This window comes from Pieris napi, chromosome 22 (genome assembly GCF_905475465.1).
Source record: "Pieris napi chromosome 22, ilPieNapi1.2, whole genome shotgun sequence".
Taxonomy (NCBI): domain Eukaryota; kingdom Metazoa; phylum Arthropoda; class Insecta; order Lepidoptera; family Pieridae; genus Pieris; species Pieris napi.
In genome coordinates, this window is record NC_062255.1 from 3,953,094 (window position 1) to 3,976,601 (window position 23,508).

The 23,508-nt window shown below is 33.0% G+C and overlaps 1 protein-coding gene across 3 annotated transcripts in view; it reads right to left on the bottom strand.

The window, feature by feature from the left end:
• Positions 1–23,508, bottom strand: part of LOC125060651 (histone-lysine N-methyltransferase PRDM16-like) — a 143,616-nt gene that overhangs the window by 41,664 nt on the left and 78,444 nt on the right. Inside the window, exon 1 of one of the 3 annotated variants that reach the window (XM_047665642.1) lies at positions 3,076–3,627. The exons of the other annotated variants lie outside the window; for them this stretch is intronic. Coding sequence (XP_047521598.1) covers positions 3,076–3,088 — 13 coding nt within the window. The 5' untranslated portion in view covers positions 3,089–3,627. Of the gene's footprint in view, positions 1–3,075; positions 3,628–23,508 lie in introns of those variants that run through there. 3 annotated transcript variants of the gene reach the window in all.

Genomic DNA, 23,508 nt, shown 5'->3' on the forward strand with positions numbered 1-23,508 from the left:
CAGAATGTTATGAATATTCGCGGATTTATTAATTTTAGAACACGTTTAAATGTACCACAGATAATGGTCTTATCTATGGTTATCTATCAATATAGAATTATTAATCTGTGATAGTTTCATATTAAATCGATAGAGGGATTCCTAACACATTTGTTTGAACATGACAGAACCGAATAATGTATATGACAAATGGTAACCATCAATTTCATTTATGCCCATTACGGCCATTACGTAACAAAAAAATTGAAAGACAAACATCATATGTGTGTTTAGTAAAGGAAACAGAATTACATTGCGCGTGTCATCAATAAACTACCCCACTGTAAAAGACACTTCATAAATCATAACGACCCCATTACAACTAATATAGATGTTAAAACAACCCCTATCTTGTCCATAGTAGCACGTGGCGACTAAAAAACTCTATAAAATTAGACGTTGCATAGATCACTAGACTACTTTGCATTATAAAGTGCAGTACAATAATCAGGATGTACGCTAAAAAACCCTTTATATTCTGTTGCTATGCTCATTTCACCTGTCGCCACAATATTAGTATAGTCTGTTGGAATTCTTTCGGAATTTTTAAATTTCGAATTTGCTGTTTTCAGCCAGATCTAATAGGCTAGTAAGACATAAATTTAGGTCATTAAATAAGTAAAAATAGTTTGAATTGAAGTTGTTTATATTGAATATGTGGGAATAGGATAAAAGTTAGCTTATAGTGAATTAGACTTTTAATCGACACAATGTAAAAGCGAGGCATTAAATTGATACAATTTAGTGAACATTTATCTATAGAATGACAAACAGATATTATAACGATATACAGAAATTAAAGAAACATAAAAACAAAAGACTATTAATTTTATACCACAGACTATGAATAAAAAATATTGTTTGTGGCCAGCAAGACAGAGGACTACGTCGTAAAATGTGTTCGAATTTCAAATTCAAATTAGTCATCGCGACGAGCATTGATGTTTTGAATGTTGGCTTCGTGCGGGGACAATGCAGAGGAGTTGTCGTTAAATTTCTGGTTTCCGCAGAAATTCGCGCCAGATTTTAAATAAGTACATAAGCTGGATATAGAATGGTGTGGAGTTGTTCCACGTATGTATTTTAACATTAAATACTTCACTATATCAGCTGTGGAATTTACGATTTGTCTAGGTTATTTCTTTTTAATCTTTGTGATATAAACAAATGTTCCAAGTTTTATTTTTTATCTCATACCAAATCAATTCTTCAAACACATTTCAATCCTTTATGTCAGTTTAAAGAAATCATTATTTTCATAAAGGAAGATAAGAGATCCAACATCTTTAACCGCCATTAAATTACACTTGTACAAAATTACGACGCAAAATTTAATTAAAATCAGCAAATATCACACAGATGTCGTTGTCCGAAGACCCTAGCACGACGATTTCACGTATTAGTCACGGCACTGACAATGCGCGCTTTAGTCCCCGGGTTCATGGCCCGGCGCAATCATAAAACTCTCTAAACATATTTATAATAATATCTTTCGTACGCCGAGCGCCTTTATTCCACTAACATAAGGTATATATTAGTGTAAATTGTGAATAAGAACCGCAAAACGCAAGACTCATCGGACATACAGATCCGCTAAATAGGTATTCAAAATAACAATAGCTAGCTTCGCGGAAAGTTGAGCTTTCTAATTTTCTACGCTGTGGAAATTTGGCATAGAGTTTAGAGAACGTAACACAGATTATAAAGTATAATCTATTTTAATGGTTGTTCCTATTTCAAAACTTTTGCTCTGCCCTGCTCATAGATTGGAATTGGTTTGGGTAATCGTTTTGCATTCTTATTTTAAAATTAATAATTATATTGTTATATCTGTTACATAACTATGTCACATTTTAATTTTTATTAGAATAAATTTCTTGATTATTTTCAAAAGTTTTAGTATAAAGTGTTCATACTATTTATGGACACATGTTTCGTTATTAAGAAGATGTCATATTGTCATAAAAAGGGGTTGTAAATGAAACATTTGTAGCGTGACGCAATCTCAATATCATACAGATTTTATTAGTTCAATTCAATTCAATATATTACTTATTTAAATCAATACTTTTTACGTTTTATTATCTATGCCATTTTATTCTATAGAAACGATTTCTATTATCAAACACTCAACATTGTATAGTTTATTTCTATTGTATTTATCTATAATAAGAATTTAATAGTAATAAAAAAACATTTTAAATAAATCACTTCACAGATAGCATTCACATGATGATGTAAATAAAACCCTTAACATAAGCTGTGACAAATAAGAAATACAAATAATCTTTGGCCCGGCGGCGCCCGCCAAAAGTTGACACCCGCCATTTTACCACAGACAAATAATCAAATTGTGGTCGGGTCTTTTCGCACACACTTGACAGAATTAGATAATGTTTGACAAGATTATATCGAAGAGGTGTATTTTTTATAACAGCGTTTATGTTAAATTTAGTAGTTAATAATAGATTATTATGATTAGTTTAGAAACATCTACGGTCTATGTTTTTATTTCCGTAACACTTACATATTATTCTAAAGAATATGTCAATATAGAATATTAATGAGCTAAATGCTAAGAGCACATATCCTCAATAATATTGACTCTATTTTAATAGTTATAGTTTAAGCAAAATATCTGCAATAATAAATAATACGTGGTTTAATTATCTAATTTTAATTAACCTTAATTCCTTTGTAATTATAACAAATTCACAAATGTTAATCTTGGTTAATAAATATTCAATAAGTAACTGACTTTAAATTTTCATAAAATTATAGATAATACCTATTGGTAGCGATTTTATTTTACAAGTAACTAATATGGACGTTATCAATTAGTGAATCTTATTTATTATTAGGAATATTGATCTGTGGAATTGCTTTTTTTTATTTTTATTAATAGCCATTAATATCAGCTACCAATGTTGACTACAATTAGATTATTTAATTTTATTCTATATACATTAATTATTCGATTTTTAAAAAGTATTACTTAAGAATGTATGAATACTTTCAATAGCAATATCAACTTACCAGACATCTTCATATTCACACAATCACTGTAACAATTACAGTAGAAAATATTTTCATGACTTTCACGCACACATAAAAGATTAACTTGAATTAAACAAAAAAAAAATAAATGTCAATTGTCAATCCGAAAAATCACTGCACGAAAAAATTTAAATTTGGAATTGTCTAGTCATATCACGCATACGCATTCGATGCGCTATCGCAATTCGAGATATGTGCGACGGCCGCGACGAACGGTTCCAGAGTAACGAGAGGAGGCGAGAGCTCATCCCTAGAATCCCGAATCATACCCTCGCCGACCCGGGCCCCTCCCCTCGCGCCCCGGCTGTCTTTGTACAACACCCCTCTCTTTCGTACGAGTTACGGGGTAGCTGAAAATCTTGTCTATGCTCCTTTGTTCACATAATTTGATACGAGAACAATTAATCTCAATTTGTAAAATCAGGCCCTTGTTTCCTTCCCAGAACGCTACTATAACAAACCAGAATAGTTTGGCCTCGTTCCGTTCACCTGATCGACCCTTCGCGTAGACTTTGCGTGCGCGACTAAAAACAAAGCAGGTCAGCCAACAGTGGATATTCATAGCTGATTATGAAAACAAAATTTAAACAATCTTATCGTGTCAAATTCTATCGTTAGACGGTAGCCATATTGGCTTCGTATTGAAGTTGTTATACCATAGATTCTAGAAACAACCGTGATGTAACATTTTCAGTCTGAAAGCGTCGTGTGTGCCGCAAGTGAGACGGCAGATAACTAGATAATATTCAAGATGTGTAGCGGGCTGCGATTGGTGGAGGCTTGCGGTGGGCGTGGTCACGCGACGGATGCACCAATGGGATGCTCCTTATTATCTGCGTCTTTGTCTGTCAACGGAGTCTGTAGCACCTGCGTCGCCCATCAAGTAAGCGTATAATATTATGTATATATGCTGTACGCTTTCAGACTGAAACACTCGTTCTCGCTCGGGTTTGATTTAATTATGAATGTATAATTAAGTAGTTTACGCAAAATACATTTAAGATAGGGTTATAGGTTATTTTATATCTATTTAAAGATAAATAAACTGCGTAAACACTAAACAGGTATTTTGTTGTTCACGTATTTTGTTGTTTCACAAATTTAAAGAGCGATTTTGAAAATGTTTGCAATGCAAGTTGATTAAAATATATAGTTTAATGATTTTAAACATTTTTTACAGGATGGTTGTGGATTCGACTCCAAAAAATCACAAATGCTTCGGTTTTGACATTCAAAAACAGCTGACAGCTTCGCCTAACCTGATTTCAGAATGTTTCAGATAAAAATTAGGACTCTACGCAAAAAATACCATCACTAGTTAATTTTTTTTATGTATTTGTTATTCTTACAAGAACTAATACTAATTCAATTGAAATTTTATTTCTAATATATTGCACTAAAAACTGAGCAGTGTTGGACTAGTGGCTTCAGCGTGCGACTGTCATCCCTGAGGTCGTTGGTTCGAACCCCAGCTGTGCAAAAATTAACTTTCTTGCACTCAACTCAAAAAGACGGCGTGTGTCAGCTGATAACCTACTTGCCTATTAGATTGACAAATTAAGCATATAGGTAACATAATGTACACTTATGACTCGTCAGTAAAGAAATACATATTAATGCTTCTAATTTTACATTTACTGCCAGTTCTCAGATCAAGGGCGTAGAACAGAAGAGAAAAACTGGCAATAAACTCTCCGCGACTCTTTTTTATTGCCATTTTTTTGTTTTACAAAATGTTTGTAAGGAGCTGCAACCATTACACCATGTCCCATGTGACATTTTAAGTAATTGATAATGAAATAGATGCAGAATTCTGAGGTTTTAGCGCCACAGATTTTTATTTTTCAAATTATTATAATTACGGCTTTGAATTCAGCCATTGTTAACAGACTGTAGATTTTAGGCTTAAGATAAAACTTGGTGTTAAGGTGACGAGTTAAATCGATTCGAAATAGACACGATGCTTGATAATTGGTTCTTGTGTCAAATAAATCGATTTTACGCTGGCTATTAAATGTGTCAAACTGAAGTTTAATGATTTCAATTTACTATGTGATAAACGTGAAAGAATTTTTAATTTAAATTTCGCCTGCGAATCGCGCAAAACGGAAGTTGGCCTATTAATATCTATTTCAATGCCAGACGGTTTGTGAGTGCTTTGCCGGCCTTTTAAGAATTGGTACTTTCAATGCTAGAGGGTTTGCGAGTGCGTTGCTGGCCTTTAAAGAATTGGTACTTTCAACGCCAGAGGGCTCGCAAGTTCGTTGCCGGCCTTTTAAGAATTGGCAATCTCAACGCCAGAGGGCTCGCGAGTGCGTTGGCGGCGTTTTAAGAATTGGTAATCTCAATGCCAGAGGGCTCGCGAGTGTGTTGCTGGCCTTTTAAGAATTGATACTATGGGATGTTCTATCTTATAATAAATCATAACCCATATTTAACTTTGTTCATTGGTTTATTCTTCACAAAACAAGAGTCATTAATTTATATTCTAATAGAAAAGCCCATGGAAAAAATATACATATCTCGCTCCTCTAAAGTCTGTGTTGAGTGACATTAGTTTTCTTCTTTTCTTGACCGCCGGTATTTATGTTGCCACATACATCAAAATATGACAGAAAATACTACACAAACGCTACAATACTATCAATGCCAGAGGGCTTGCGTACGAATTGTTACGTTCTTTTCTTGAAAAAAAAAACGGAATTAAAGAACACTCAGTTGTGGAACGACGGACGTCGAGGTGATACGGATGGAATATCGTATTCTGCCTCGACGTTCGATGATATGATTGTTAGAGGAATTTTGCGTCTTACCTCTCTTTTTTTCCATTCGGGCGTGTAATAGATTATAGTCTATTGATTTCTTTTCTAAATCCCTTCTAATCGCTAATATTGTTATAAACCAATGCAAAATTCTAACGCCATAATGGATTTCCTAACAAATTCCTAAGCTAAACGTTAATTATCCAAAAGCGTACACATTAAGAACTTTGTAAGCTCACCTACAGAACTAAGAACTATCATAAATAATGAAACATAGCATGGCGCAACATAGCAACAAAGTTTGAGACGGGATGCGAATTCGAAATTATTTGCGGTCCCTCGGTTTTTAGTTCTATATTTTTGTTGTTTCTTATGATGTATACGTTTTATAAGGGCGGATTTTGTAGTAATACCGACTGTCAAAATGGGCTACTTTTATTGATTTGTGATTGAAATCTTTATCTAATTAGGTATATATTATAGTGAAATTAGATTATGAGTGAATAAATTCAAAACTCTCGTTAAACGTAAATTAAACAATAAAACTTTTTATAAATTTTACGATTATTTAAATGATCCTAATCCTTGGTTGATTTGCTCCAGTTCAAACAATTTATATGACTCAAAACTTGTTAAAAAGAGTGGCGGAGAGTTTCTTGCCAGTTCTTCTTGCCCTAGTAAATTTAGAATCAATTTAACTTCGCTTCATAAATGTATTTATTTACCTATATAAATAAAGTTTTTGAGGTTTAATCTATTCTTAATTCTATCAAGTATTGAAATGTCAAATATTCAGTTTAATAACCCGCCAAAACGCTTATCCAAGATGGCGTCACACGTCGTCAAGTGTGCGTTAATTGTCAATTCGACTAATCTATGACCGTTTGACGTGACTGACGTATAAGAAATAATTGTTTTAATGATGAAAAAAAATGTAATAACGAGTTTAACGCCATGTTTAATACAGATTACTCTAAATAACCCGTTTTTCATACTATCCAAGCCAATTGTAAATGCCCAGTGTTGGAAATATCTGATGTACCTACACAATAATGAATACATTAGCCGAGTATAGTAGATTGAGACTGTTGGGAAAATGTGGAATTTTAGGTAAATTAATTCATTTTTTTTTATGTTGTCCTGATACTTAATAGGATACTTAAGGCTAAGTAAACAATCTTAATAAGGCGAAACAAAGTTCGCGAGGGCAGCTAGTGGATAAATAAAATAAATAAACATATATTGTTTCATACAGTCGCTGTTGTGTGATCCCAAATGTATGAAACTACTGCGGTATTAGATATGAACTCATGTACAGGTACATACAAACCAAATGATTTATGACATGGTGTCGGTATCAAAAGGTTCGGCGGCCGTTGACGCACAAAAAAATATTAAAATAATAAGCATAAGTACATACCTGGTTTCCATATATTCATAACATGAAAGGCACACAATTGTCAATGTCAAGGATATGGAGATAATTTAGGAATAATAAAAGAGGTTAGACTGATTACAATAGTTCACAAATCACAATACGCACAAACACTTACTAAAAACTTAAAACATTGAGGACGTAACTAATAATGAATATAATTGGCAAAAAGGTAAACCCAGGCGAAACAAAAAAAACTTCGATCGGCCGAGTTAAAATAGTTTAGATTTTATCAAAATTTTTGAAAAAAAAATCGAACAATGTCTATTAAATGTCAGTAAGAGAAATTTTTGTCACAGTCTTAACTATGAAATCTACTCACAATAATTGTATCTATGGTTAGTCGACGTGACACACAACAAATCACAATCAATTTAAATTAGTGTTCCAAATTCGATTCTGTCAAAATACGCGCACCAAATGTCATTGTCGAAACGTGACAATTCTAAATTCAAATCGAAAGATACGCCGTTCACAGATAAGGAATCGTAGCCCGAATATAAATTTGATCATTTCGATACCCTATCGGTCACCTAAAGTACGTTTAAAATGTCGATTTTAAATCGCTCCAACAATAGCTTAGCCATTTCAATTTAACGAAGAGAGCCGATAGCCGTACCCCGATCTATTGAATTTATAGAGGTTATAAACTTGCATTGGAAAGTTCGCTTTCTATGTCATTTGGAAAGGTCTTTTTGTTAAAGATATATCTGGCATAGTTGTAAAAGATTGTTAGAAGGGACTTTGATTGAACTTTTAAATATAGACAGGGTTTATTTAAAGGACGAAGCCCATATCCAGTAGAATGTTCAACATTAAAACATATACGGTCATATAATTATTTATTGAAATTATTATTTTTTATTTTGAAATTATTAAAAGAAAACGTAAAGAACTTTTAAACATAGTTACGACAAGTAATCTACTGTTCTAGTTGCTGCTACGTCTCCATTCACTTAGTATGTAGAATAAAACAAAAAAATCTAATAGCCAAGTAGATGATGAGCTTTCTTTCACACGCTGTCGACTTTGTGGGCCTAAGGCATGCCGGTTTCCTCACGATATTTTCCTACATCGTACGAGCGAGAGTTACAGATAATTGGTGTACAGTTGGGGGTGGAACCTACGACTTAGGTATGACAGTCGCTGAGCTACTAGACCAACACTGCTTTGCATAAACAAAAATGAAAAGCAAACTGTGCAAACCTTCTCTCTACTATGTGCAGTGGCGTAACAATACCATCTGGGGCCCGTGGCAAATTCTTTTGATGGGGCCCTATCAGCAAAATTCGTCACGTTGTACTCAGTTTAATTTTAATAAACTTTGAGATTTTCAGAGTACCCACTAATGGCCATAGGCCTTCTCTCTTAGGCGAGAGGGAATGGTCTGTAGTCCCCACGCTAGCCCAATGCGTATTAGAGACTTCACATTCATCCATAGAACATAATTTCTTTTGGGTAGGGCACTCTTGGGTCGGGGCCCGGGGGCCCGTGGCATTTTGCCAGCCCTGCCACCCTATTGTTACGCCACTAACTATGTGTGTATTCCAGACGATAGACTGAAAAAAAATCCAGAATAAAATTGTATCTAAGTTTATTATCATCGTTAAAGAATCAGTATATATATGCAGTCTGCGCCACTTCTTAGATCTGATAGAAGCTACATGAATTGAAATGAAATAGTTTATTCTTGCAAGTAGGACTATATAAATAACTTTTACAATGTCTTCCTCAGGTAGATGAAGTCGTCATTTCCTAACTGACTGCCCTGAGAAGAAATATCGAAACAAACGCGGGGGTCTTAGTCTCTTTTATAGTCCAGATAATACAATAATAAATTAATAAATTGGTGTAAACAAATGCAGAGTATTTACTGGACTGGTCTTTGGAAGAAAGAACCTGATCGATCTGAGCAAGCCTGTGCCAGCAGACGGCAAGCATACCCCGAATAGCTCATGCAGCTCAACCATTTTTGAGGGAGCTGCACAACCCGGTACACCACAATACCGACGTACAAAGTACAGAAAGTACAGTCTTTAAAGACGCAAAGTGATTTGAGATTAGTAGTATCATGTCTAATTTAATAATTGTGTAATTGAAGTAGCGATCGCAGAACAAGAGCTCATCAGTCACTACACCCTAGTAGACTTCAAAGTATAAGCTTATGCGAAAATACTACATTACTTAGGGTCCTTCAAGAAAGAGCGTACCAAGTCTTGAAAGGCCTGCAACGCACTTGCGAGCCTTCTGGCAATGTGTCCATGGGCGGCGGTATCACTTAACATAAGGTGAGCCTCCTGCCCGTTTGCCTCCTATTACAGAAAAAAATGTCACTTTCTTTTGTTAAATATAATTTTTAGTAAATTAGGTTAGGGAGCGTTCAAGTATTACGTCTCGCAATTTTTGGAGATTATTGGCCCCCATACATGGGGGTATCACGCCGTAACGTTTTTCTGTACCTACCCAAGTTTAGTAAAACGTTTCGTGACCACCTAGTGACTCTTTATACCTAAAAGTAAAAGTTACCATTATGTGGTGTTAAGTACCTACTGGAAAGTCGAAAAACAATAACGCGCAATTTTTTCGTTTTACAAAAGCATTATCATAAAATTTATCTTATTGCGAAAACGAAGCCAAATGACCAAAAAAGGAAAATCCAAAAGATATTTATAAAAATACTCCATTACAATATATATACTATTTATAATATTCTTAAGCTACATAGTAATAATAATAACAAATTGATACATAGAAAGTTGAAACAAATTTAAAAAGTTTGATCCCTGCATTTAATGTTGGCATTTCCTCGCAGTATTGTGATACTTATGGAGCGAGGAAAGCACCAGCCCTGCGATTCTGTAACTCACTTTTCGAACTCACACAGCGGTTTTCGCATCGGCGGTCGCTCTGAAATCAGTCGTGAAGCAGTCATTTTATGATTTGGCATTCTAATAAACAATAAACAAACCGCTGTGTGAGTTCGAAAAGTGAGTTACAGAATCGCAGGGCAGCTCTGGGGTCTGGGACTGGGGGTATGTTATTTTTATATTATATATATATATAAAAACAATTAAACAATTTATAATTATGAAAAATAATTGTAAATACATAACTTCAATCCAGTAAAATTGTTTTATTAAATCATTTACGATCTTTGTCTTCATTTATTTAATTTTATTTTTCTCCTGTTTAAGTGTTATTATTAATATCTCTCGCTCGTCACTTAAAACACAGCCTTTTGATAAAACCACTTAGAGCGTTATCCTCACTTCAGTTTTAGTAGTCATTAGAGGAAATCGCTAATGTCTTGAGGTCTGTAGGGGAGACATTGAAAATTAATGTACCTCTATATTTTTGCACAATGACTTCACGAAATATACAGATTATATTTACGGTGATAGCGGGATTGCCCTAACATGGACTGCGTGGTTTAAAAAAATGTGTTTTTGTTGCGTTTATGAAGTTTGTGAATAATTTCATGATTTAATAAACTAAGACAATTATATGATTGCTTAAACAAATAAAAAAAACGTGTGTGTACTTATGTACACGCGTATAGAAGTTAAACTTCTTTGGCGTAACAAGATAAAAAAATCTTTTCAAAAATTTTACCTTTCGCCTTATTCTACGTTTTTCTCCTATTTTTCCCTAACGCGCCAAAAGAAGTATAACTTTAAAAAAATATTAAAAGGTTTTCAATTTTTAAAAAAATTAAAAAAAAATTTAGTAAGTATATATTAGTTTTGGAGGTCGAGTTGTTACCGGTGGAATTTTGTATTTTTCCTCAACAGTTGTCGTTCCACACCTGATGTTTTAAAAAAGAGAAAATTCCAAATATTCCCTTCTGTATTCGCGACTGAATCTTAAAGAAAATGGCCACCTTTATCAGAATCCTTCCAGCTTACAGGTAATGGACAGATGCAACAGATGCGGCAATCTTTGCAAAAATAAGATTGGCAAGATCAGCTAATTTTTCCTAATGTTATCAGGTTTCCCAGCCCTTTACGGTTATAGAACCTTAACTGCACTTCTATTAGGTCTCTTCTTCTTGATATCACATTTCATAGAGTGATACAATGCTTAACACCCAGCAATCCAAGACTGCTTTATTATTATTTTTTTTAATTTGCAAGTTTTCTCGACAGGAATCAAACCTACGGACAGCATTGAAACGATATACAGCGTGAAGTTTATTGTTAACTTAATCTGGTCGAACTAAGAAGTTACACATGCTTGTATGAGGGCGCGGTTATGTTTCTAAAATTTCGATACATCTTAACTACCCCTAAAATCGCCTTATAACAATGCATAACTACCATTGACTTCGAGCCCTTCGCAAATTGCGCGCAAACCCAGCAATTACTATTTGCTAACAACAGATACATTTGTATGACAATGTGTTTTTTTTATAGAAATATGATATGAAACGGTCCGTTGTTCGCTCTTTGTTAGGTTTGCTAGGTTTGCGTATCGGCTAAAAATATGTTCCAAATTCAAAAATAGTCCGTAAACTATAGTGGTTCGTCAAAAGAGGTTATGTGTTCCAAATTCAAAAATTATCCATAACGTTGGCTAAAAAGGTGTTCCAAATTCAAAAATGATACGAAAATATACAGGTTCGACAAAAGAGTTTTTATTGTTGACAGAGTTTATTTACGAAATTATAAGAATATTTTCGATGTTTTCAAAGTCTTCTAAGGAAAAGTAAAACTGATGAAGTTCTAGAAGTGCTACGGTAACACAACAATAATACAAATAACGTAATATTAAACAATCGGTGGCTCTACAATCCATGGTCTTTGTATTCTATTTTTGTATCTGTTGGTCGTTATTTTTTTTCAATGGACTGCGACAAAAGGGAGTTATTTCATTAATATTGATTTGGTGCGAAAAGTATCCACAGATAAAAAATTACTATAGTTAAAACGCTAATCAAAAAGATCATATTAGTATATATGTTAACGTAAAATTGTAAAAACCGTTAGATTGTAATCTATCTCGCGAGATTATAAGCTGTCGAAAGATTGTGAACCTCAGCGTACTGCTTACAATTTAACGTATTATTATTCGGTAGATTGTACTACACTAACTTAGTTATCATTCAAACTTCTTTGGTCAATTACAGATTAATTTTACTTCCCAACAATTTCATATAACTACCGAATAATAATTCCTTAAATTGTAAGCAGTTCGTTGAGGTTCACAATCTTTCGACAGTATACAATCTCGCGAGATATATTACAATCTAACGGTGTTTACAATTTTACGGTGACATATACAATGTAGTAACAATTTAGTTATTTAACTTAGATTTTTTATAAAAAAGATTTATATTCAACATAAAAGTTTTAATAAGTAGTGAGATTCTTTGTACAGATTAAATATCAATTCCATAGAATGTTCGGTGAAAATTATCTATAAGATATCGAATTATGACCTTAACCCCGCTTCCGAACTTCATAGAATAACTTTGTAAACATTACTTAGTATTAAGTACGATAAATATTTTTATCGTTTCCTGGTCATAGGTGACAGAGGATGCAATAACCACTTTATGGTACAATAAAATTTTATCATTATCATAATCAGTATTTACATTAATTATGCAAAAATTTCAATGTGTCTACTATACACTGAGCGTTATTTAAAGTAGATTTTGCCGCGCACCACCACTTTATGGAACCAGCTGCCCACTGAAGTATTTCCGAATTAATTCGACTTAGGGTACTTCTGGAAAAGAGCGTCCCGATTCTTAAAAGGCCGGCAACGCACTCGTGAGCTGTTTGACATGGGCGGCGATATCACTTAACATTAGATGAACCTTTAATAGTACAGGGGGGCAACAGGTAGGTTGCCCCCCTGTACTATTAAAAAATCTTCATTGTCTGTATTTTAATTTTTTAATTTGAGAGATTTTTGGTTATGAAATTTTCAGCGTTATTATTATTGACGTCTGCGTTTTATATTCTATAGTTTATGAAAATTATATATGCGTTGACAGCTATCAAAGATTATTTTGATAATAAAATGATTGAGAAAAAGATGGACGACACGGTAGCCAAGTTACGTTACCAAAATTCATAGACAAATATACTTTGATTGATCTCGAGACTACTTTTGTCTTATCCACTCTTACAGTTCCTACATAAAACAAATCTATAGATATATAAGAAGTCTGACATTTCAACTTTCCAATATCGGTTAACTGTATGATAGAATGAAGGGTGAACGGAACCCACTGTGATCTGTCATTCCCGAACGAGTGAAAGGGTTTTGTCGCGCGAATTAAATCGGCCAGCGGGAGGCTTCAGAGGTGACGCGCAATTGATCGGAACTGGTTATAACCGGTTCTTTTGTCATGTCACTCTTTAGTCTATTAGCTATGGAGTGAAATTTAGGCGCCAAAATGATAACGTCTTTCATTCGCCGACGGCTATGTTCTGACTACCAAGTTCAATTATAATAGCTATACGTCGTCTCGTTCGGTCATTCTATAGAAAATGCACCAAGCTTATATTATAGAAAAGTACTTGGATTTTGAATATGGAACTCGCCCGGAAACCCGGAACGTAAATTTTTTTTTAATAGAAACGGCCAGTTGTCATTTAACACATCAAAGAGATATATCAGAGACAACCTGTGGTATGAATAAAAAAACAGAAAATAAAACAGATGCAGAAATGAAATAAAAAAAAATACTTAATAGGTTTTGTTGACGAATAAGTCCTTCAATTGATACTGAAGACTGGACGCACCATCTTAACGCAATTCTCAAGTTACTTATTAATATTTGGTTCGTAAACAAACCTTGAACTTCAATCAATCATAAATTTCATAACGCGAGAAAGGGGATTTTCTTCCGATCAAATAATTATCGTTTTGATAAAATATTGGCAACATACCCCAGCGAGGACTGCTGATGTCACCTTAATTTACGACCTTCAATTATAACTTCTCTCCCGAAGAGATAGTTGACCTTACCTCCTTAATAATAAGGTTCACAATAAATGATTGAGATTGCTTCTTCATACAATGTTTGGAACGATTTGAATTTCGAATTCGGCTTCTAGAACTCCACTGGCATTTCTTCTCTATGAAATAGGTTTTGTTTTTTCTTTTGTATTTTGTTCTTAATTCAAATTATTAACTTTCGCACTTGTTTCCCGCTCTTTTTAAATCATTTGAAATAAATTGCTTGCAAATTTTAAAATCGCGGAGGATTCTGGCTAAAATTTAGATTACGCCCTTAAACTCTCCTCATTGCCGGATGCCGATATTATCATTCTGACAAGCATTAAAAAAAGAGAGTTGTATCTTCTCTTTCTTCAGTGTACGCTTTTATTGCGAAATGTAAGGATTAAGATTTTAAGTCAAGGCTCAGCTTGAGTATAGCTGGAGTATTTGATTTAAAACTAAGTTTCGAATCTAAGGATCAATCTTATTCCTTAGCATCAAAGTAACATAGTACACACAATCAATAATATTTTATTTTTTTTATAGAAAGGGGGGCAAACGGGCAGGAGGCTCACCTGACGTTAAGTGATACCGCCGCCCATGGACACTCACAATGCCAGAGGGCTCGCGATGCGTTGCCGGTCTTTTAAGAATTGGTACGCTCTTTTCTTGAAGGACCCTAAGTCGAATTGGTTCAAAATACTTCAGTGGGCAGCTGGTTCCACATAGTGGTGGTGCGCGGCAAAAACTGCCTTGAAAAACGCTCAATCAAATATTATAAGAATGTATTTATCCACATCTTATTTACATATAATATACAAAAATTTATTGAGCGGCCCCCGTCCGGTTGAAGGACTCGTCCAACTGTTTTAATATATTTAGCTTAAAATTCTGATAAAACTGAAATTATCACTTCATTATAAACATATAAAGATAAATTGTCACTGAGCCGGTCTGATGATTAACAGTTTCCCGTAATTAAAACCGTTAGTTAACAGATAACGGATGATTAAAAATAATAGCCGCTTTATGGCGTCATTTTAATGTTTTAGTTTCCTTGTCGACGACCTTTGACATATTCACGCTAATTAAATTTTATATTTGTATTGTTATCTTTTAATGGTTTATCAATAGCTTGTATTGTGACCTCTGATTCGGTGAATTTTTATTGCCTTCAACAATCGTGGGAGGTCATAAAAAAGTAACCCAACAAGAGATATTTACGTTATTCTAAACGTATATAGTAATATTAAGGGTCTGTTTCACAATATATGTATAAATTCCAAATTAGCTATTTATTACTTATTGGTAGGATAAACACTATTGTTGCGTTTCACGACTGTCTGATAGCGCTATACGTCACATAAAGTCCATAATAAGTTAAGAGTCCGATGAAGTGTCAAATAGCACAATTTATCTTCCAAATAATTTATGTGTTGCATAGCTATTTGGTACTTTATCCATACATTGTGAAACAGACTCTAATAATGCTAAGTTAAGTAAGTTGACCCCAGAGCTGGTGCTTTCCTGGCTCAACAAATAAGTATTGTAATACAGCGAGGACATGCTGCCATCGTTAAAGGTACACTGCCACAAGGACCAAACTTATTAAATATGTTTTAATGTTCTGTATAGTCATTTTTAATTATTTTTAATTATTACGAAATTGAGTACTGTTTATTTGATTGTCATGTTTAGGTTTTAATAAACGATAAATATCTATTAGTAATATTTATTTGTTCCCTTTGGAGTAGACTTGGGTAAACTTTTAAGTTGGCTGGTTGATAGTACCGTTAACCCCAGAGCTGGTGCTCCTCGCTCAACGAAATGCCAGCATTAAAGGTACACTGCCAGAGATCAAACTTTTTTTTTAAATTTTCTAATTACCAATTTTTAATTATAATTGACATTAAATTACATAATTTATTTGTAACGTATGTAGGTTGCATAAAACTATACAATTTTCGAACCAATTCGACTTAGGGTCAAGAATCAAGGTCAAGAATGGCAAGTCACAGTCTGGCAATGTTTATGGACCTATCACTTATCAGGTGAGCCTCCTGTCTGTCTGCTATATATAAAAAACACCAATATTTATATCTAATAGAGGTTATATAGTATATATATTATATAGTACACACACTAAAGATGAACTATAATGGGTATGCGTCGACGTGTTGCGTGATTAAACAATCATATTTCTCTGCATAATATAGAAGTCTAAGCAGAAATACTGTATAATTTGTACATTGACCCACTAAATTCAAAGGAAATTCGTAAAAATCACTTAGCGATTGGCGAATTTAAAATTGGAATATCAAAGAATACTGTTATTGAAAAGTTGCTCTCTCGGGTGTCAAAAAGAAAATTAGGATGTGAGCCGTCAAAACTTCAAAACCAGCCCATCAAGATGACATTTTAGAGGGATTCCGCCCCCACATTACACCTCTCTTATTATTTATCACATTGTTGCCGAAATTAATGGCAAACCCTCGTCAAATGATTTTTATTTTATAAATAAAGACTGGCTTCTGGCAGCTTAATAACATCCTCATGCCCTCTTTTCTATTACGAATTGTTGCATTGATGATCAAAGTTTAAAATTCAAAACAATTATCACTACATTATAAAGAATTGAGGTTAATTAAATTGGATTGTAGCATTCATAATATTTGTTATCATTATACACATCAAAAAAATACGTACAATTTCGATTTTTAATACATTTTATTAATTGATAAGCAACTCTGTGCTTACCGTTAAGGACCTACATACGTTTGGACAGTTAATTCAGATTCTAAATAAGTAATTGTATCGTGATAATTCATTGCATTTTATTCAGTCTTTCATGATCATAGTTCAGTGTTTAATATCAGACATATTATATTTTATTTACTTCTCACGTTAATTTAATACAAAAATTAAACACAAAACATAATATCACCATAGGGGAAAAGCCGGATAGTTGCCCCACTTTTCGAAAAAGCTTTATATTTTTTAAATATGAACTTGCTGAAAATTATTTAGTATGTATCTCGCAACATAGGTCTTTTATCTTCTATAAAAGCCTATTTTTGTATACATAACTAACAATGGTTTTGAATAAATACTGTTTTATTTCACCTCTCAGAAAAGGGATAGTTGCCTACTATGGCGGATAGTAGCCTAGCGTAGAAAATGCTTCGGGGGATACTTGCCTCGTGCGTTTTTATTTTGGATAGAAATAAATTTATATCAATTAGAGTAATCTTTATTATTTATTTAACATTCTTTATAATTTACTGAGATCTTTTATTAAGTACAATTTGAAATATTAAGAAACAACAGTAATTTTTCTCCTTTTTCACCGGAAGTAACTGATTTAACTGCTTTAGCACCTTTCTTAGCTAATACTTTACCAATTTTATTATTGAGTTGGACACCGCTTTCATCCATGTTAAATATTTTATCTGGCTTATCCAGAAAATTATTCTCAGTTAAAATAGTTGTCAAGAGTTTGAAAAAAATTTGCAACTTCTGTTCTGTTGAGACCCTTCGCTCTTTCAATTGATAAACCCTCAGCTTGTCTCAAAGTTATATCAGGATTTTAGCCATTGAGGTCCAGCCATTTTACTCTCATTAATAAAGTTGTGCTTTAATCCCAACTTGGTCTCAATTTTTCGAAGGCAAGTGTTAAGCTATCTTCTGTCCAGTTGATGTTGATGAGGCATTTTGCTTATCTATAATAAATATATAAAACTGTGAAGTAGATATATATTTAATTTACAACAAGTTAGAGACAAAGTAAATTCGAATAAACACCAAAAAAACAGCAAAAAAATAAAATCCGTCTTTGCTTGTTAAGAAATGTTTAGTCACTCTAGGGGCAACTATCCGCGACAGTAAGCAGGGCAACTATCCTTTTTGATGCGGATACTTGCCCTTTTTATTTGCGAAATAAATAAAAATTATTTAGCAATAAAACATGATAAACAGTGTAATTTAAACTCTAATGCATGCAAAGAAACAAAAAGTTGACTGAAACCACGATCAGTAATAAAAATATTCAATAGAAATTACTTACCAATATAAATATAACGCCCGTCAAAGTTTCGGCGCGGAAGATTTTTGCTTACACGTACAAAACACTTGGGCCTATTCCGATGGCTTATGTGGCATTTAGGCCTGAGGGGCAGTCACTACTTATTGTAGTAAAGCGCCAATACAAATCATAATCTTAACATAGTTTTTTAAACACCGGGGCATGTATCCCACCGAGGCAACTATCCGGCTTTTACCCTATATAAAACAAGAAAACAAATCCTATTTTATAAGCATTATTGCAATAGACAATATTAAGCAGTGCCGCCTTGTTAAGCAAAAAATTACTAGTAAAAACTGAAATTGAAAATTTAATATTTTTATTATTTAATGTTTTGTTACACTTATGTTCACCATAATTTAGAATAGATAGCTTGTAACTAACTGTAAGAAAATGTATTACATATGATGTGGTAAACTTATAAAAAAATATAATAATGCAATCCTTGTGACCCGACAGTGTTCAATTAAATAGATCATTTCACTTGCATTAGGTATATTAAAAGTGCAATATATATCTCTCTATATATGAGATCTTTGTAATATAAAATAACTTCCCAAGGCTGGTCTACCGGTCTACAAAGACCTGAAGTCATAGGGGTTTGAAAAATTAAATGAAAAAAAAAATGTAATGAAAATTCAAAAATAAATCAGATTATAGATCCACACCTTTCTGTTTGAACTTTGAACATTAGGTGTCGATTACATTAGGTATATGACGTCACTTGTTCGAGCATCAAAGGCTGTCTAAAACAGAATGCATGGCCGATGCAATTCAATGCAGACAGGGCTGTCATAGTAAAGGCAAATTTAAATTTAAGCAAATAAATAAATAAATAAATAAATAAAATAAATAAATTCACAAAAATACATGAAAAATGTTATTAAATTAATATTTTTTTTACACCCCATAAAGAGATATTTGTAGTTTGTGAAAGTATAGATATATGTTTGAAGACTAAGAAATAGTCAAGAAATCTTAAGAATATGTTGCACCCCGAAAATAGAAGAAAGAAAACCATGCATGGCCATCTCATAGGAAATGCAAATTTAAATTAAAAAAAAACAAATGAAAAGCGTTATTAAATTAATAATTTATTGACACTCCATACAGAAATATTTGTGGTTTGTCAAGGGTACAAATATGTCGTAGACTTAGAATAGTAAAGAAATTTCAACAATATCATGCACCCCGAAAAACAAAAGAAAGCACATCTTCGTCTGCATAATGAAGCATGATAATTTTAAATTTCAATCTAGAACTATATTGCAAACACATAATCAAACATGTAAAATATTAATTAAACCGATAATAAAAAAGTTATAACTCAAACAGATATTGCACACAGTCGGCGCCAGTAAATCAAAATCTCGATAGCAACTCATGACGCGACGCGTGATCCGTGAAAAATTGCTTATTTTACTCCATCCTTTCTACAGGCTATCTAAAGCAATGTTGTTTTTAAATTAAAAAATAATTTATTAGCACTACAGGTAAATAATTTACGAAAATATCATAAGAACCACAATTCAATATGGTTTCATCATCTGACGAATTTCCACACGTATCACCTCTACGTTCGTCGTTACACAACTGATATTTGTATATGTACTAGCAGACTCGGCCAAGCGTTGCTGTGGCTAAGGTTTTTGTTTTATTACATAGTAGTAAACTATTCAAGGGAAACGGTAGGAGAACACCAGTTATGGGAAACACCATGCGTTTTTGGTGGTTATGACATTAAATTGTAGCTTATGTGAAACGTTGGTACTTTCAACACAGCGCCATCTTGTAGAATTGTGACTGTCAAATAATAAACAAATAATTTGCAATACAATATTATTGTGGGTATTAATTAAGATGTAAGCTATCCTATCTTTTAAGTTAGATCAAATCGCACACGGTGTGCAAATTTGATGAAAATCGGTTAAGTAGTTTGGGAGTCCATAGCGGACAAACAACGTGACACGTAATTTATATATTAAGATATGCATATTTATCTGCAACCAGCTGCCCACTGAAGTATTTCTGAGCCAATTCGACTTAGGGTCCTTTAAGAAAAGAGCGTACCAATTCTTAAAAGGCCGGCAGGGCACTCGCGAGCCCGCTGGCGTTGAGTGGCGGTATCACTTATCAGATGAGCCTCCCGCCCGTTTGCCCCTTGTTATATGAAAAATTGTTATGTAGTGTGCAGTGTCAATTATTAAAAAAAAAAACTTGATTCGTTTAGCTTGGAATGCGTCGTATTAACGCCATAGAAATCGAACCAAGTGATTAGATTTCTTCAACATTCTTTTTTTTTAATTAATGTTTTCTAGATAATTCCCCGACTATGTAATCTTCGGAGGTTAAATAGCTTACGTAAATTGTATTGGTAACCCGAATGATTAAACACTACTACCTATTTCTTTTAACAACTTTTTGTATGGCAACAATTTCAACATTCTAAAATATTAAATGATTTCATTTATATATAACTTGTACATATATGTATACCCAATTGAATATATATATAAACTTCAAATATGTTCAACAACACGCTGTATACCTCGCATCCATATATCATCGGAGCTCATCGCATTTTTAATAAAATCCGTTTCAGGCGAACTCCCGGTTGATTATATTTGTTTTGTAATTGATTTATTCGTTCATTTTGAAAACATAATGTCACAGACTATGTAAAACTATGGAGTATTGACTGGACTATTTAAATTCAATATGTACTCTACTATTTGGAATGCAGGTAGACCAACGAAAATAAAAAAAAGTCAAAATTTATATATATATTTTGTTGCCTGTTCAATCGAGTTTAAAATGAAAAATAAATAATAAAAACTTTATTTATGACAAAAGGGTTTGTGACAGAATTAATATATCTTGTTGTGGCTTAAACTAGAAAATAATTATTACGTTGTACATGTTTAAATTAGTTTAAAAAAAAAAAGTTATAAATTTAGTGTTACAAATGAAGTGAATCAAAGATATTTATTTGTCTCTTCTTGTTTAGAGGCTTGTTCCATATCAGCCCTCCCGACAGCGTTACGTCCTTTTAGCTCAGGGCCTCAGTTTAAAAATATCAGGAATTATCCAAAAATGCAAATACAAGACTGGCAGACTATTGGAAAAGATAGAGACAGCTGAGCATAAGAAGTAAATACTAGCAACACTTCTAACAATTTTTGAAATTGAAATTAAGGATTTGGAAGTAAAAAAGGATTTATTATAATGGCTTCCTATAAAGCGAATTTGATAGCCCTTATAAAATAATCTACGACTCTTGAATGCAACGGCGAAAATGGAATATTCGGTCAGTCAAAAATCAATTGTATTTGTAATGATATAGTTTTCGTCATCTGCCGTCAAATTATCGTAATTATAAACCACGGGCCCACTTCAAACCTCTCAGGTTGCTGTCCAAATATACGTTGGGGTCCGTTACGATTCTTGCAGTCAAAAGAATTTATCGGCAAAGTCGACCCCATATCTATTCTTCTCAAGCCCTACCTTGAAAAGTATGGACAGTTGAAATTGACTCTTATTGATGTGTGGTAAAGTTCTTAATACATTGAATGCATTGCTATTCAAAGTCGAGTGTCTGCTAAAGAAAATAGTCAATAAACAAAAAGTTAAATTAATGCTTCACTTATGTCAGGGCAAACAGTGTGTTCATTGGTTTAGGATTTGCGTCTTTAGAATTATATGGCATAATGTTTGGATTTTTGGAATTTCTGTTTTTTTTTTGTTTTTGCCAAAACTCCCAAGAAGAATAAAAGTAATGTTTTGTGTGAATTATATGGTATGTTTGGATTTTTGGAATTTTTGTTTTTTTTTTATTTTTGCCAAAAACAATAAAAGTAATGTTTTGTGTGAATTATATGGCATAATGTTTGGATTTTTGGAAATTTTGTTTTTTTTTATTTTTACCAAACCTCCAAGAACAAGAAAAGTAATGTTTTGTGTATATATGTAAAAATATGTGTATTTTCGTAACTTCAGCTTTGGCAAAAAAGGGGGTGTATATGTATACGCATTAGAAGTTATACTTTTTTGGCGTAACAAGATAAAAATCTTTTCAAAATATTTCTTCTACGTTTGTAGAAAAAGCGACTCTAACAATAAAAAAATAAAATGTTGACTATAGCTAACTTCAAAAATTTACTCTCATCATTTTTCGATAACGCGCCAAAAGAAGTATAACTTCAAAATAAATAACTTGCTAACAGTCGTAATAGCATTATATAACTGACGGCAGCTGTAGTGGAACACCTTGTATATAGATCGAAGAACAAAACTAAACTTGATGAAGCCCTTGAAATAATAAACGTATAACATTGTGAGCCGAGGTCGGGAATCAAACCTACTTTCTCGTTAATTGTTTTTTACCCCAATGAATCGCGGGACAAAAGATGTCTTGATAAAATCACAGTTCATTTGTTAAATTGCTCTATTTTCTTGGGAATTCATATTTAGTTTTAAGTGCATTATTTTTTACTAAAATTTATCCAGAAACAGCGGGAAAACTATACAGCACTACAGTAGTAGTATTTTATATTGAAGCTTTAAATACATTTTATTATTTGTATGTTAATATATAATCTATTTTATATACAAATAAGTTTTCTAATCAATTCAAACTTTTGTTTAATTATAAAAAAACTTAAGAGGGTATTTGCAAAATGTTTCAAAAAATGTATGTTTCAATTAGTATTTTTCATTTAATATGACAATTATTTTAATATAAGAAGTACATAAATACCAAAAGGAATTCATAGAAAAATTACATTACAATAAAAAAAATCTGTGATTCCTGTGAGTACCTTCATTTTAAAATATAAATTAATTTATTTCAACTATTCGTCGTAACAATTTAATTCAAGGTGTGAGATAAAATACAACAATAGGCACTGATTAACCCGAAGATTCACAGATTTTAGAAAAAATTAACCTTTACCAGAGGTCAAGGGATCAACCCTTTAAAGATAGCACGAAGATAACCCTTTGCCAACCGAAATTACTTGTATTCAGTCTGACACATTGATTGTCATAACTAATCGTGCGAAATTAGAACGGCACAAAAAATGGCTTTTTTTGACAAAAAAGGGTAAAAAATTGTGTCACTGACATCTGCGTGATTCACGCTCTAACCTTATTTGAATCGGTTAACTGAGTAATTGTAGATA